Source organism: Pelodiscus sinensis, chromosome 15, assembly GCF_049634645.1.
Source record: "Pelodiscus sinensis isolate JC-2024 chromosome 15, ASM4963464v1, whole genome shotgun sequence".
Classification (NCBI taxonomy): Eukaryota; Metazoa; Chordata; order Testudines; family Trionychidae; genus Pelodiscus; species Pelodiscus sinensis.
In genome coordinates this window covers 11,302,049-11,316,940 of record NC_134725.1, presented here as the reverse complement: position 1 = coordinate 11,316,940, position 14,892 = coordinate 11,302,049, and the positions used below count along the sequence as shown (strand labels likewise).

The window sequence follows — 14,892 nt, the reverse complement described above, 5'->3', positions numbered from 1 at the left end:
CTCCTCTCCCTCTGCTCCCAGGGGTGGGAGATGCAGCTCCAAGGCAAAGGGCAGGAGTTGCGCAGCAGTAGGGGGAGGGGCAGCTGAAATGCCAGCACTTGATAGCCTCTTGGCCAAACCAGTCAGGATTACCTCTCAGAGGCTCCAAGATCTACCAGGAGATCCCGATCGACTGGTTGGTGACCACTGGTTAGGGCATTGTGACAGAATGTACCCCTGCACCTACACACGGTTGTAATAATGTCTGGACAATTATGCCATGGGCTATATCATTTGAAAATTCATACTTTGCTGGACATTATTGTCAACATTGTCAATGACGTTCCAAGATTCTGCTGTACAGTGTTCTCAACACGTTCCCCACTGAGTTTAAGCAGTAAGCAGTCATCAAGAAGGTAAGGAAGCATAAGGGTTCTCAGGATATCTCAGAAAGAAAAGCATCAGGGAGCATCTTTCCCTGTAGACTCAGTCTCCTGAAACTCGGTTGTAAATATTTTCCAAGAGTGGGGCTGACATTATAAAAAGAAGGGACAACCACCCTAAGGGACCTCTCTGTCTCTGCCCATCGATTCTCTGCACCAGCAGGAAGAAAGGAATCACTAAACTGGGGAAAGGGTCCTAAGAAGTTTGGTCTGTAAGGGTGTGTCTACACAGCAGGGCTTAATTCAAAATAAGCTACGCAAATTGAGCTACGTCAATTGTGTAGCTTATTTCAACATAGCACTTATTTTGAAACAGGACGCTCTTCCCCTGACTTCCCTTACTCCTCGTACAATGAGGGTTGCAGAAGTTGAAGTAAGAAGTCCTCCAGCTTGTCAGTATTTTGACATTATTTCAAAATAACTGCCAGCTGTGTAGACACAGACTAAATTATTTCGAAATAAAGCTAGTTATGTCAAAATAATGTTGCTGTGTAGACAAACCCTAAGACTCCTGAAAGCATGTGGTGAGAAAACCTTGCTTTAAGGTTAATAGTTTGTTAAGTTAGGCACCAGGTAGATTTTATCTTTTTCAGCTCTATTTATTTTTCTTGTAAACATTTGACTTTTATGCCTCATTACTTGCTCCCACTCAATATCTCATAGGGTATGTCTAGACTATATCCCTTTGTTGCCAGAGGGATGTAAATTAGACATACCGACATTGCAAATGAAGAGGGAATTTAAATCTCCCGCGCTTCATTTGAATAAAAATGGCCACCACAATTTGCTGAGTCAGCAGTTTGTCTGCAAAAAGCGGCTGTCAAGACGGGGATCGGGCAACAAAGGAAGCCTTTGTCAGTCGATCCTGTAAACCTTGTTTTACGAGGCATAAGGGATCAGCCAAAAAGGCTTTCTTTGTTGCCCGATCCCCGTCTTGACAGCCGCTTTTTGCCGACAAACTGCTGACTTGGCAAAACATGGTGGCCATTTTTATTCAAATGAAGCGCAGGAGATTTAAATCCTTGCTTCATTTGCAATTATTGGTATGTTTAATTTACATCCCTCTGGTGACAGAGGGATATAGTCTAGACATACCCTCTGTGACTAACAAATTTGTGTTTAAATTGTAGTCTCTGGAAAACTCCATTTGGGGTAATAAGATATGTGCGTGTCATTTCTATTGATAAAATGACAGACAGTATATAAACATTTATTGTCCGGGAGTGAGCTGGGCACCACGTGAGTAGTACAGACTGGAGACTCTTGTAAAAGACACCCCAGGTTAAAAGGCAAGGGTAATGCAACTACTCATTAATTTGGACTGACCCTTGGGTGTGTCACAGATGTTTAATCTCAGGCCCCAAATTTAAAAACACTGGTGTGTGTGTCAAAGTGAAACAACCCATTAAGCACACGTGCATATGAAGGGAAGGAAGGGGATATCTTGTTGGAATGGGAGCAGAGACTGTCCACAAAGGTTATGTATAGCGATGGGCAGAGGGTGAACTACAGTCTGGGGGAGGGCAGTCCGGCTCTTGCTACAGCCTTGCCCTCTCCCTGTGGCCACCAACAACCTACCCCACCCCTTCCTGGAGAACTAGAGGGGCAAAGTGTGGACACATGGCCAGTGAACGACGGGCAGGTGACATACAGCCCCTGGATATGGGGAGGGCGGGCAGCACGTGTTTCCAACTGGCAGGACTTGAGCACAGGGCAGGCAGCGCCAGTGACTCCAGCCCTCCCCCTCCAAGCCCCAGCATGGGGATGTCCAGTATGCTAGGTGGGGGGAGGCATTGCCCTACTGTAGGCAAACTGGGGTGAAGTGTTGCTGCCCCACACTGCACCCTCCACATGCTCTGGGGCCGGGGAGGCTTGGGCTGAGCGCTGCCCACTCTATGTGATGGGGGGGGTGGTTCACCTCCCCATGTGGTGGACAGGGCCTCAGCAGAAGGGGCAGGGCTGGGGGTGGGACAAGGGGGCTCATCTCCCCCAGCTGTAGGCCAACCACCCATGCCTCAGCAACCTGGAAGCCCCCAACCACCCCGAGTCTAAGCCATGCTGGTCCCAACCCCAGCACAATTCCTTAAAAAGGACCAGCCTGCCCAACTTCGGGCCAAGTAGGAAGGGCAAGTAGGAAGGGGTTTTGTGGAGAAGCCTGGCCCGGTTGTTTGGGGAACAGTCTTCCCCAGCCTTCAAGGCGTGATGCCCGTGTGTGTAGTGAGCAAGATGCACTGATGCACACTAGGGATCAAAGCATTAACATCTGCAGCTGTCACTCTTCCTTTCCTCGCGGAGATCGGATCCCTGTCCTTGATCTTTAGAGGTTTTGTTCTGGCTCCATCAAGTGACTTCCCCTGCCTCTTAACTCTTTGCGTGTCCTCTTCACTGAAAGGGCTTCAAATCAAATCACTAATGTGTACAACTACAGGGAAATGCTATGGGGAAGCTTCTCTTTTAGATTAGAAGCACAATCCGAACCATTGCAAAGGAATTGGGACAAAGGGGGCTGTTAACCCCTGCCACTTATTAAGCAAAACATTTAAGGATAGGCTCAAGAATGGCCATACTGGGCCAGAACAGGGTCTCTGCACCAAGAGGCGGAATGCAGACATCTATGGCTGGATGGCTGCCAGCCGGGCAGAGAAAGGGCACACCAGGATCCTAGAACAAGCCTGGGTGAAAATTAAAGAACTGCAGCAGGCCTACACAAAGGCCACGGAGCAAAGTTCCTGCTCCGGGGCAGAATCGTGCATCTGCTGCTTCTATGAGCAGCTGGTGGTCATCCTGGGAGGGGGACCGGTCACTCCCTGCTCCCATCATTAACATCATCAACTCTAGCCCGGACACACCCATGTCAGCCTCCAGGAGGGCAGGGCTGTGGGTCAGGACAATGAGGATGATGACAAGGAGGAGGAACAGGACAGCCTGGACACCATGCCTGCCAGCCAGGACCTAATTCTCAGCCTGGAGCTGGTTCCGCCCTTTACCCCACCCCCCGGGATGTCTCCCAGGGCTTGGACAATCCCAGGGAAGGCACTTGAGGTGAGTTCCATCACTTTCCCTAGCCCAGGGTTTCCCACATGGTGCTCCGTGGAACACCCCGGGGTTCCACAAAGTGAAAATAAGGATTCTGCAAAAAAAAATCCATTACAATAACCTTTCATGATTTAAAAAAATTGTAATTAATATGATGTGATTTTGGTTTTTAAATATCTGGAATTAAACTAAATGTTGATCTCATGACCTTCTTTAGCATTTGTTTATTATCACCCTTACTTATTTGTGGTCTACTTTTTCAGCTTCATACATTAGACTGCTAGTAGGGGTTCTGAAAATTCTTTCGAGTTTAAAAGGGTTCTGTGGCCAAATAAAGTTGGGAAGCACTGCCCTAGACACACACGGGGGCAGGAGGTGAGCAGTGAGGGGATAAACACTCCTTGCTCAGCTTTCTTGGCCTGGGGCTCGCACAACAGCCTGTCCACATGGAAGCACATGGAGCACCAGTCCAGAGAATTCAGCTCTATGAGGGTGTGTCTAAACTACATGGCTCCGTTGATGGAGCCATGTAAATTAGGCTGATAGGCAGAGGGAAATGATGCTGCGATTTAAATAATCGCAGTTTCATTTAAATTTAAATGGCTGCCGCGCTGAGCCGACAAACAGCTGATCAGCTGTTTGTCGGCTCAGCGTGCTAGTCTGGACGCTCCCGCGCTGACCTGAAAACCCTTTATTGACCTCCCTGTTATGCCTCATAGGATGAGGTTTACTGGGGAGGTCGATAAAGGGCTTTCATGTCGACAGGGGAGTGTTCAGACTAGCGCACTGAGCCGACAAACAGCTGATCAGCTGTTTGTTGGCTCAGCGTGGCAGCCATTTAAATTTAAATGAAGCCGCGATTATTTAAATCGCGGCTTCATTTCCCTTTGCCAAACAAACAAATCTACATGGCTCCATTGACGGAGCCATGTAGTCTAGACACACCCTCAGGCAGCATCCGCTCCCGATCAAACACAGTGGTGCGGAGGAGACTGATCCCCTATATGGGAACCTGCCAGGTGAGAGGGGATGGGAAAGGAAGAAGAGGGGACCCCATTAGCACTCTCTCTGGCAACGCTCTCAGACACCTCCCCCCCTTCTCCCCATCTCCAGCGGGCAGGGATAGAAGTTCTCTCTCTGTGGAATACCACCAGTGCCAGACCCAGCATGTGTGGGACATGGAAGGAAGCTGAGCTGTCCCATCCTACTCTTCTGCCTGCAGGCTCCTGGCCTGGCCAGCACCTTCCTATGCCTGCTTGTTCCCGGGACATGGGGGTAGTGATGCTGCACTGGGACCTCTGTGCCCCTGCAGGAAAGTGCTTGAAGCACATCACCATCGTCTCAACTGAGACCTTCAGTGTCAGCTCAGAGATAAGGGTTAGGCTTCATGCAGTGTCTCCTAGGATGACTGCCCTTGTTAGGGGTGTAAGTGACTAATCGACTAGTCAAAAGCTTATAGGATAGTCAACACACTAATCAACTAGTCACTTCCCCCAACTTGCTGCCTCTATCAGAAAGAAGCAGCAAGGGGCAAGAAGGGGAGGGATTGTTGGAGGGAGCTGGTTCAAACACTGGTTCCCCCCAGCTCCAGCTTCATGAGATGGGGTAGGGTGCAGCAGCAGTGTTCTACCTTTAAAATGTACAAGATTCCCCACTGGGGCTTTTGTATATTTCAAGTGGAAGCACCGCGTGGAGTCCAGGGCCAGCGGGAGACTCAGAGAGCTGCTGACCATGAGGAGTGCTGGGCTGATCAGGAGGAGAGGAAAGCCATGGAAAAGCAGCTTTCACGCCAGCACAAGGCCATGCTCCTCACTAACTTCAATCATGGAGTGCATGACCACATGTATGGAGCAGGTCAGCAGCCATCTCCCTGCACCTGCTTCCCCCACCCAACTCCCCTGCCCCTGTCCCCTGACTTCTCCTCTTAACCCCCCCCCCCCCAGGGGCCGCTGGAACCCCCGAACATGTGGCGGTGGAACCTCCCAGGCAGCTAAAGCCTCGTGAGGTACTCAAGGCAGGCACCAGTCCCAGCCCCATCCTTGACCTCCCCCTCCTCCCTCCTTCATTCCAGGTTCTTGCCCAGTCCCTCTCCTATTGTATATCCCCCAAATTAAAAAACAGAGTCATTTTTTTAAAATTCTTTTTTATTTGCTCTGCAGGGGAGACAGAAGGGAGGGCAGTGGACGGGAGAGGTGGGGGAGGAAAGGCACACAGGAGCAATGCAGAGAAGCCCAGGGGAGAATCTCACAGGGGTCTTTTGCTAAAACTCTCCTTCAAGGCCCCCCTGATGTGCTTGCTAAATGGCTCTGGTATCCGGCTGCTTCTCAGCCCTGGCCAGCCGCACAGCCTCTGCCCCCGACCCTGGCAGGAAAGTCTCCCCCTTGCTCTCACATAGGTTGTGGAGCGCACAGCAGGCTGCCACCACATAAGGAATGTTTTGATCACTGAGGTCCAGGTAGGGGAGGAGACTCCTGAACCTCCCCTTTAGGCAGCCAAAGGCACACTCAATCTCCATGTGGCATCTGCTGAGGCTGGCTCTGAAGTGCTTCTTGGTAGGGTCCAGCTGCCCGTGTAGTGTCATGAGCCAGGGGAGCAAGGGTAAGCTACATTGCCCAAGATGTACATGGACTTGTTCACGTCCCCAATGGTGTGGTTGGAGAAAAAAGTGCCGGCGTGCATCCTCTGGAACAGGCTTGAGTCCCAGAACATGTGGGCATCATGCGCTTTCCTCGACCAGTTCATATTAATGTCTATGAACCAGCCCTTGTGGTCCACCCGAGCCTGCAGTACCATCAAAAAAGTACCCCTTCCTGCTTATATAGTGTGAGACACAGTGGTTGGAGGGGGATGTGGGGGCCATCTGTGACCTCCCCGCAGCTGGGGAAGCCCATGGCAGCAAAGTCAGCAACAATGGGGTCGATGTTCCCCAGGGTGCCGACCCTTTGCAGGAATACAGTATTGATAGTCTTGACTCCCTGCCTGGACACAGCCCCATCTGTGGATTTTCCCACTCCAAATTGGTTCCCGACAGGGCAGGAGCTGTCCAGCATGGAGAGCTACCAGAGGGCGATGGTGATGTACTTCTGCAGGGGGATGGCAGGTCTCATCTGGGGCTCCTATCGCCTGAGGGCAGGGGTGAGCCACTTGCAGAGCTCCGGGAAGGTGGCCTTGCGCATGCGGAAGTTCTGGAGTCACTGCTGGTCGTCCCATCTCTGCAGGACGATGCGGTCCCACCTGTCGGAACTGGTCTCCCTTTGCCAGATGAAGCATTCCACGCTGTGCAGGGGATGAAGGACCATTTCCTGCATCAGGAGCGCGAGGGCCTGGGTGAAGAGGCCGCCCAGCCTGGGCTGCTCATCGTGGTCCTGAATCAACACGTGGGTGGGTGTGGATGAACTGTGCCATGAAGCACAGCACAAGGCCCATGAGCTGGACACTGCCTTGCAGCAGGTCTGGCTCCCATCCACAAGGGTAACCAGAGCACATGGCATGAGTTTGGTGTCCTGGGAAGGGGGTAGACAGTGCAGAAGTGGCGTGTGAGATGCGGTCGGGGAGAGGAGACCCTTTAAGCACAAGTCTCAGCGAGCCTCAGCAAGCAGCTGCAGGAAGTGTCTGCTCTCTTGGTATCCTCTCAAGAGTGCTTCCGGGGGCTTTAAATGCGATGCAGGCTCCAATCAGTGCGGTTGCACTATTTCAAAATAATTCTGAGTTATTTCAATGGTGCCCTGTAGTGTGATCACGCTATTTCGAAATAGTTATTTTGGGAGTTGTTATTTCAAAATCACTTATTTTGAAATAATTTCCTAGTGTAGACATCCCCGACAGTGCCGCAGGATTACTCGTTATTTTTAAGTTACATACTAACATGCCTACCCCCTGACTCTGTGAATTAGGCAGTTTAGAAAAATTCCTTAGTGTTTCTTTGAAAATGCCAGCCCCACGGCATGCTCTAATTTTCCTTTTCTTTCTGTTTTCTACGCCTCCTTCCTCGGGGCAGTCACAGAATTGCCAGGCTCCTGGCCAGGGTGGTTCCAGGCCCCCAGAAGAGGGAGGGCTATGAGTGGAAGGGCCAGGGCTAGCACTAGTCTCCCCCTGACAATCCTTCAGCACTGCCTGGTCCATGCTTCCCAGGGCTCTGGCAAGGATTTAAAGGGTTTGGAGTTCTGACCACAGCCACAGGAACAGCGGTGGTAGCCAAGTGCCCCAGGTTCTTTTAAATCACTGAGGCTCACATATCAGTGGGGTCTCCCATCACTGAGATCTCTTATGTCCTGCTAGTCCCTGGCAGATCTAATAAACAATAGTCGGCTATTAGCGTTTGGTATCCTCTTGGAAGCGCTGTATCCCAGCAGAGCTAACAAGAAGCAGTTGGTATCTTTGACCACCGCATGCTAAGATCATACACTGCGAAGTACAGCTGTAAAACAAGCGTGTGCATCTATCTCTCTGGATGGGAGAGCACCGAGAGTGACTTTTTAAAAATGTTTACTGCACATGCTCAGCATTAAGCATTCCGATCTTTACGGCTACGTCTATTCTGGCATGATTTTCCGCAAATGCTTTTAACGGAAAAGTTTTCCGTTAAAAGCATTTGCGGAAAAGCACGTCTAGATTGGCATGGATGCTTTTCTGCAAAAAAGCCCTGATCGCCATTTTCGCGATCGAGGCTTTTTTGCCCAAAACAAATCTGAGCTGTCTACACCGGTCCTTTTGCGCAAAAGCTTTGCGCAAAAGGACTTTTGCCCGAACAGAGCAGCATAGTATTTCCGCAAGAAGCACTGATTTCAGACAGTAGGAAGTCAGTGTTCTTGTGGAAATTCAAGCGGCCAGTGTAGACAGCTAGCAAGTTTTTCCTCAAAAGCAACTGCTTTTGCAGAAAAACTTGCCAGTCTAGACACAGCCTACAACTTTCTCTGGGTATGTCTCCTAGCAGTTACACTCTCCACCTTGAACATACACATCCGTGCTAGCTCTGGTAGAGCCAGCATGCTAAAACAGATGTGTAGCTACAGCAGCACAGGCAATGGGAGGGGCCAGATGCCAGAGGACACATCTAGGGTCTTGGAAAGGCTCACATTCCGGGTGGCCAATCTAACCCCTCCCATTGTTACACTCCCATCCTTACTATACTAGCTTGATCAGAACTAGCACATGTTATGTCTACCCAAGCTGGAAACGCACACCTTCCAACTCCAGCACAGACATACCTAGAGAAAGCTCTAGGTGGCTGAAAGCTTTGTACTGAGCCTATGCAGCACATTTTAAAAAACCCTCTCAAACCTATCCTATCTAGGGACATGCACATGCGTTATTTTACAGCTCTGCTTTTCAGCGCACGTCTTTTGGCACATGCTGGCTAAAGACACGGACTGTTGCCTATTCACTCTCTCTGCCAGGTCTTATCTCAAGCTGGAAATGATGTCTTCTACGTCCAGTGTAGATATAACCTTTTAGTTTCCAACCCATTTCCCCTCTAGCTTGGCCACCACCCTGCCCCTCAGTGAGAATTCAAATGTCAAAGTTGAGTTTTCAGTTATCATCGCGAAAGCAAAAGGTCCAAGCCATTTTTATGGCACGAGAAGGCTATTTATAGTCTGGTTTTTTAACACACCCTCACACGTGCATGCCTGCCTCAAATGTAGCTGCACTGATTGACTTCCAATTTATTTTAATAATATAAAAAAAGAGTTCTCTGGACAGTGATCAAGGAGAATTGCAGCCAAACTGGAACACTTTTCAGTAAAACTGGGCGTTGATTTATTCTAGTTGAGCAACTGGCTGATACCTACATAATAAGGATATGAAGGACTAGTCATCTAGTCACTTCACTCCCTTGCTGCCTCTATCAAAAAGTCAGGTAGCAAGGGGAAGGAGGAAGTGGAGGGGATACTTCAAGGTGGCAACGCCACATGGAGCCTGGGGCCAGACCCTGGGTTCCATGCCGCGATGCCACTTTGAAATGCCATGCGCAGCCCGGGGCCAGCTGGGGTGTCACCAGGCTTCATGCAGCATGTGGAACCCAGGATCAGCTGGGGACTCCCCTATTGACTCCGGGATCTCTGTGGCACTGTCGATTTGAAACACCATGGGGAGGAGCTCAGCGTCAGACTTTATTGCTGAACCTGGGCTCCATGAAGAGCTGTCGCTTTGAAATACCATGGGGAGCCTGGTGTGAGGCTCCCCGTGGTGTTTCAAAGAGGCAGCACCGCACGGAGCCTGGGATTCCTAGAAGTGTTGCAGCACTTTAAAGACGGAGCCGCCCTATCAACTAATTGAACAGTTAATGCAAAAATGGATCGACTATTCAGTTAGTCAGTTAGTCGATACTTAGTAACATCCTTATTACATAATTTATATTTCTTATTCTTCCTATAAGTTGTTCTCTTTCAAGCAGAGGGTGAATTTGGTCAAGTTGGGTAAAGATCATCCCTATGTAGACAGCACAAGACCTAGGCACCACTTAAGCCCCATTTTAAGACCTTTAGTAGGACTTCAGTTGCATAGACTTTAAGGCCAGAAGAGATCACAATGATCATTTGGTCTAGCCTCCATGGGGTATGTCTACATTGCAATCTAAGCTCCGGGTTTGAATTGACGTTCAAGTCTAACCCTCCTTCTATCTACATGCAAATTGAGCTTGGCCCCAGGGTCCCATGAAAGTGGAGGATCGAAGAATAAATCAACTTGTGATTGCAGGTTCTAGACCTATTGCTTTGCAATGTAGATGTTTGTAGCCCCACTGACGTGTTCTGGGAGTCCACCTAAAGCATCCCACAATTAAACAGTCCGACTTTCATTGCCCTCTGGATGGCCATGTTTAGTAGACGGTCAAGTTTTCCCACACTGCACTATAAACTAGAGCTAGTGCAGCCACACTTTGGGAAGGTGCTAGGAAGTATGGGATTGGAGCCCACAAAATGCAGTATAGATGCTACAGCCCCGGGTTGAGACCAGGATTCCTAATCCAAAGTTACAAAGAAGAGAGGACGTTCAAGCCTATATTAACAAACCCAAGGTCTGCTAATTCAAGTTATGCATAGTGGCTGAGTTTCATTCAATGAGAGCAGGATGCCTGTGTGGTATACTGTACCTTCACGATCTCTTGAGCTATCTGCCTCGTTTTGTTGACATCCAGGACAATTTTTGCATCTCTCACCACTGAATAGAGCGTCCGCCCTTTACACACACTGAAAGAAAATGAGGGGGAGGTAAACAAACATGCTTCCATTAAATCCCCCCAAGAAACATCACTAAATCCAAACGTGGATTTAAAACAGAAGCTGTAACGGGATGTAAAAATAGATACAATATTTTGGCTTTATACCAAAGCAATGACTACTGACTTCAGAATAAATCTTGGCACTTTCCCCCCCACTTTGGGACGTTAGGAGGGAAATACTTTATCTCTCTAGTATTTTGTGAGCACCACATAGATCCTGAGCAGTATTTGATTTCTTCACTCTCACTTTCTTCTCTCTTACTTCATTCTTCATTTCCTAGCTGTGAGAAAGCCCCTGGCCTTATAGGTTCAGACTTTTGGGCAGAACTCTTAATCTCTCCACCTCATCCTCTACAGAATAAAACTCACAAGATCTGAGATGAGCTTTAAGAGTAGAAAGTGGTGGTGGAGGGCGGGGAGGAAGAGAAAAAAGCCTGTACACTGTACAATGTCCTCCAATTTTTCTTTTTGTGCCAGTTACAGTAAAATCTATTTACAGGGCCTTAATTACCAAAGGCGGTTGATAGCAGCAGCTGCAGGGGGAAGAGGGCATATAAACCAATTAAAAATATATTGACATTTGAATATCGTAATGGAGTACGTGGGCGGATTCTGCCTCAACTTCCTCCCACGAAAGAGGCTTTTTTTCCTCTGTCTATACCCACCTACGCTCATTACAGCAACTTGAGAAAAAAACATACTAAATACCTGTGCCTGGATAATAGAGCACCCAGGGGAAAAAAAACGATTTAAATAGGCTTTAAGAATCACAGATGTTTCATTAACTAGAACAAGATCAAATTAACAAAAGTTTGGGCTTTTAATTACTCCTTTCTCCCACTCACCACATCTTCCTCCTTTCTTCTTTATCATCTTCCTCCTCCTTCGCCCTGACACTGCAGGCAGAACACTGACAATGTTCAAAAACTTCTAGACGGTATTTCAGCTTCTAGACGATATTGTGGTTGTGTGGAATGGATCCTAGGTAGAGTGCACCAGACTTGCCTTTCCCACCCCGTGTGATAAGTGGAATGAAACTGCATGACAATAAGACTATGCTGACACAGGCCCCATAGCGTAGACATAGCCATCTGTTAATACAAGGAGCTGTCAGCTGAGCTAGGTGAATCAGCAATCTCACCCACTGAATCATTTTTATTTGTATTATAATAATGCCCAAAGGCCCCAAGAAGGCACCAGTGAGGTAGGGGCTATATAGATGCAATAAAATGTAACCCCCAAGAGCTCAAGGACAAGGTGTAACAGACACGATGAAGAGGTATGGAGTGCCGGAGTAACATGGCTGGAGCCTTGTTTCTCACAGTCTGGCAGCATTCACAATATCTAGCTAGAGCTGTGCTAGTTGGAGAGGCAGGGAAATACTTTTGCAGAGGCCAAGAGGCAGATGAGTAGCAGTAGCCCTAGCCTGACGCTGCCAAGCTTCCACAGGCTTCGCAGTACCACTGAGCCTGAAGGAGGGATCTGAGCAGGGTAGGAGGAAATGATGAAAGGCCAACAGGAAAAGGGCAAGAAGTTCATATCAGGCATGGTGGGGTAGAGGGACGTGATGGGGTGGGATGATGCTCTTAGCTGCGGAGATTTGCAGCACTCAAGGCCAGAGTGGATGAGGATGCAGGAGTCCAGACGGGAGATGAAGGTCTTTGTTATTAATTACAGAGATTATTACTGTGGCACCCATGTGTCCCATTCATGAACGAGGACACCCTCGTAGTGGGAGCTAAACAGTTTCCTTGTTGTGTCCATTTGCTGTTTTCAGGCTTCCCAGCAATGGCTCAGAAGCATCAGTACCAACCTCAGGGCAGACTGTTATGAACCAGGATACAAACCCCAAGTTAGCTGTGAGTTCTCTACTTAAATATCAACCAGTCCTCAAGTGTAAGCTCTTCAGGCATGATAACAGCCTTAACACAGAATTACAGACTGTGCCCTGGAGTACTCAGATGTGTTTTGCTGCTCAGGCAAGCTTGCCTTACCATGAATCACTATCCAGTGTCGCTCAAAAGTGTGGCTCTCTCACCAACAGAAGTTGATGCAATAGATGATATTATCTCACCCTTTGTGTCTTTACCCAAATCTCAGCAATATCCAAATTACTCCTAGTGCCAAAGGACCAGTTGTATACTCCAAGTCAACCACACTCCAGTTTTCACACCAAAGACAACACTTGTAGCCAATCCTACAGTAAAGTATCTAAAGAGCTATTATACAGGAAAAGGAAAGAAGAGCTATTCACAAGAATTAAAGCAGGTCAACACACCCACACAAACGAGTTACAAGCTTCAGTTTCTGAATGCAATATAAGCTTGTACAAGAAGCAAATTCTAAGGATGTTAAATATCGTCTAATTGACTAATCGAGTACTTAATGCATTTTTGCATCAATAATTCGATATCATTTGTCAATAGGCGGCGCTGCCCCTTTGAAATACCATGGCAGTGTTTCACAGAGGCAGCGCCACATGGAGAATGGGTCCCTCCCTCCCATGCCTCTATCTCCGTGGTCGCCCCATTTGAATGCACCCGTCAGGTGTTCAGGGCTGGCCTGGCCCCGGGCACATGGCGCACGGGCGCTTGCGGGGGGGGGGGGAGCGCGTTTGGCGGGGGGAGTGCCGGCCCTGGGCGCGCGGCGCTTGGCGGGGGGGAGCGCCGGCCCAGGGCGCGCGGTGCTTGGAGGGGGCCCTGCCCCCGGGCACGCGGCTATGGAGGGGCCCCCGCCCCCGGGCGCGCAGCTGGGGGGAGCCCGCCCCCAGGCACGCGGCAAGGGGGGGCCGCCCCCGGGCGCACAAGTGTCCCCGCCCCCTGGCGCCCGGCGGGCAAACGGCCACGCCCCCTGGCGCCCGACAACCTCAAAAGGTTGGGGACCACTGCTCTATCTGATAGAAGCAGCAAGGGGGGAGAGAAGTGACTCATGGGTCGCAACCCCTGCATCTGCCTTCCTGGGGGCCACAGCGCTTGGATCCTGTGGCAGAAGAGCAGCGTGGCTTGACAATTAAAGGGGACGCTTCCTTTTTTCTTTTTTTTTTCTCTCCACCAAATTTGGCGGCTCTTGTGAGGGTCACGAATGAAAAAAGGTTGTGCACCATTGGATTATCTGATAAGCATTTGCTTATCAGATAGTTGACTAATCAACTAGCCCTTAACATCCCTAGCAAATTCTATATGTTCTTAGAGCTGACCCAGGCTAAGCAGCTAAGGATCCTCTTGCTTATGTCCTCCTCCACTTCTGCTGAGCTCCAAGCTCTACTGACGGGAGGAATTCACTTGCATGATTCCTCCGGGGGAGGGAAAGAGGGAGAGTAAACAACAAAGACTTTTGTCCTCTTTAATGTTCCCCATTAGACAGTTTGTTGTTCATGGGCCATCTCTGTTGGGCAAGACAGAATGCTTCCTGTTGGAGAGCAGCATTTCACACCAGCTGGTGTCTCTCTCCTGTCTAGTGATTTACACAGTTATGGAAGCTAACAGTGCAAAAAAACTCAATTAATACTTTGCAATATTGGATACAGGTGGTATAAGTGAGATTAATGCACGCAGAAACTTAGAAGCATTCATATAAAGTCTGAACATTACCTGCATTCTTATAATTCTATTACCCATTTTAGCAATCCCAACACGCGATGAGCCAGACTGATGCTGTATTTATCAGCATCCTGTTGAGACATGGAGACGCTGGCATGAGCAGGCACCTGGTCCATCAGTGTCACAAGTTTCTATTGTCTTACGCTATAAGCTCCTTGGGACAGGGACCGTCTTTTCATTCTGTTTGTACACTGCCCAGCACAATGGGGTCCTGGCCCATAAGTAGGGGGTCTCTAGGTTCTACTGCAACAAATAACTACAATCACTGCTTACGCCCTCTTTGCCACATTGTGTGACAGAATTATACCCACTGATAATGGGATGGCCAGAACATTGGAGATGGAGGCTGATTTGGCCTTTTAGAAGTCTGTACAGCAGGGGTGGGGGGGGGGGGGAAACCCACCACCACCTCACACTTTAAATAGTTTTCCACCTTCCTTTTGGCATAATCTATCCCATTTCTGTTGATAATTTGCACTAAATTCCATTCTGTGATTTGGAACATCAAACTCTGAGCTTGTGTAACCCACACTGTCCCATGTGGTGGCATTCAGACCACTTAGAGCAGAGAGATAAGAATGAGTGATCTCCACGGCCTAAGCTGAGCGCCAGCTGG

The 14,892-nt window shown here is 49.0% G+C and overlaps 1 protein-coding gene across 1 annotated transcript in view; it reads right to left on the bottom strand.

Moving 5' to 3' along the window:
- KSR2 (kinase suppressor of ras 2) overlaps positions 1-14,892 on the bottom strand; it is a 327,890-nt gene that overhangs the window by 32,974 nt on the left and 280,024 nt on the right. The window contains exon 16 of the mRNA XM_014576141.2: positions 10,549-10,645. Within this exon, the coding sequence (XP_014431627.2) occupies positions 10,549-10,645 (97 nt within the window). The remainder of the gene's footprint in view (positions 1-10,548; positions 10,646-14,892) is intronic.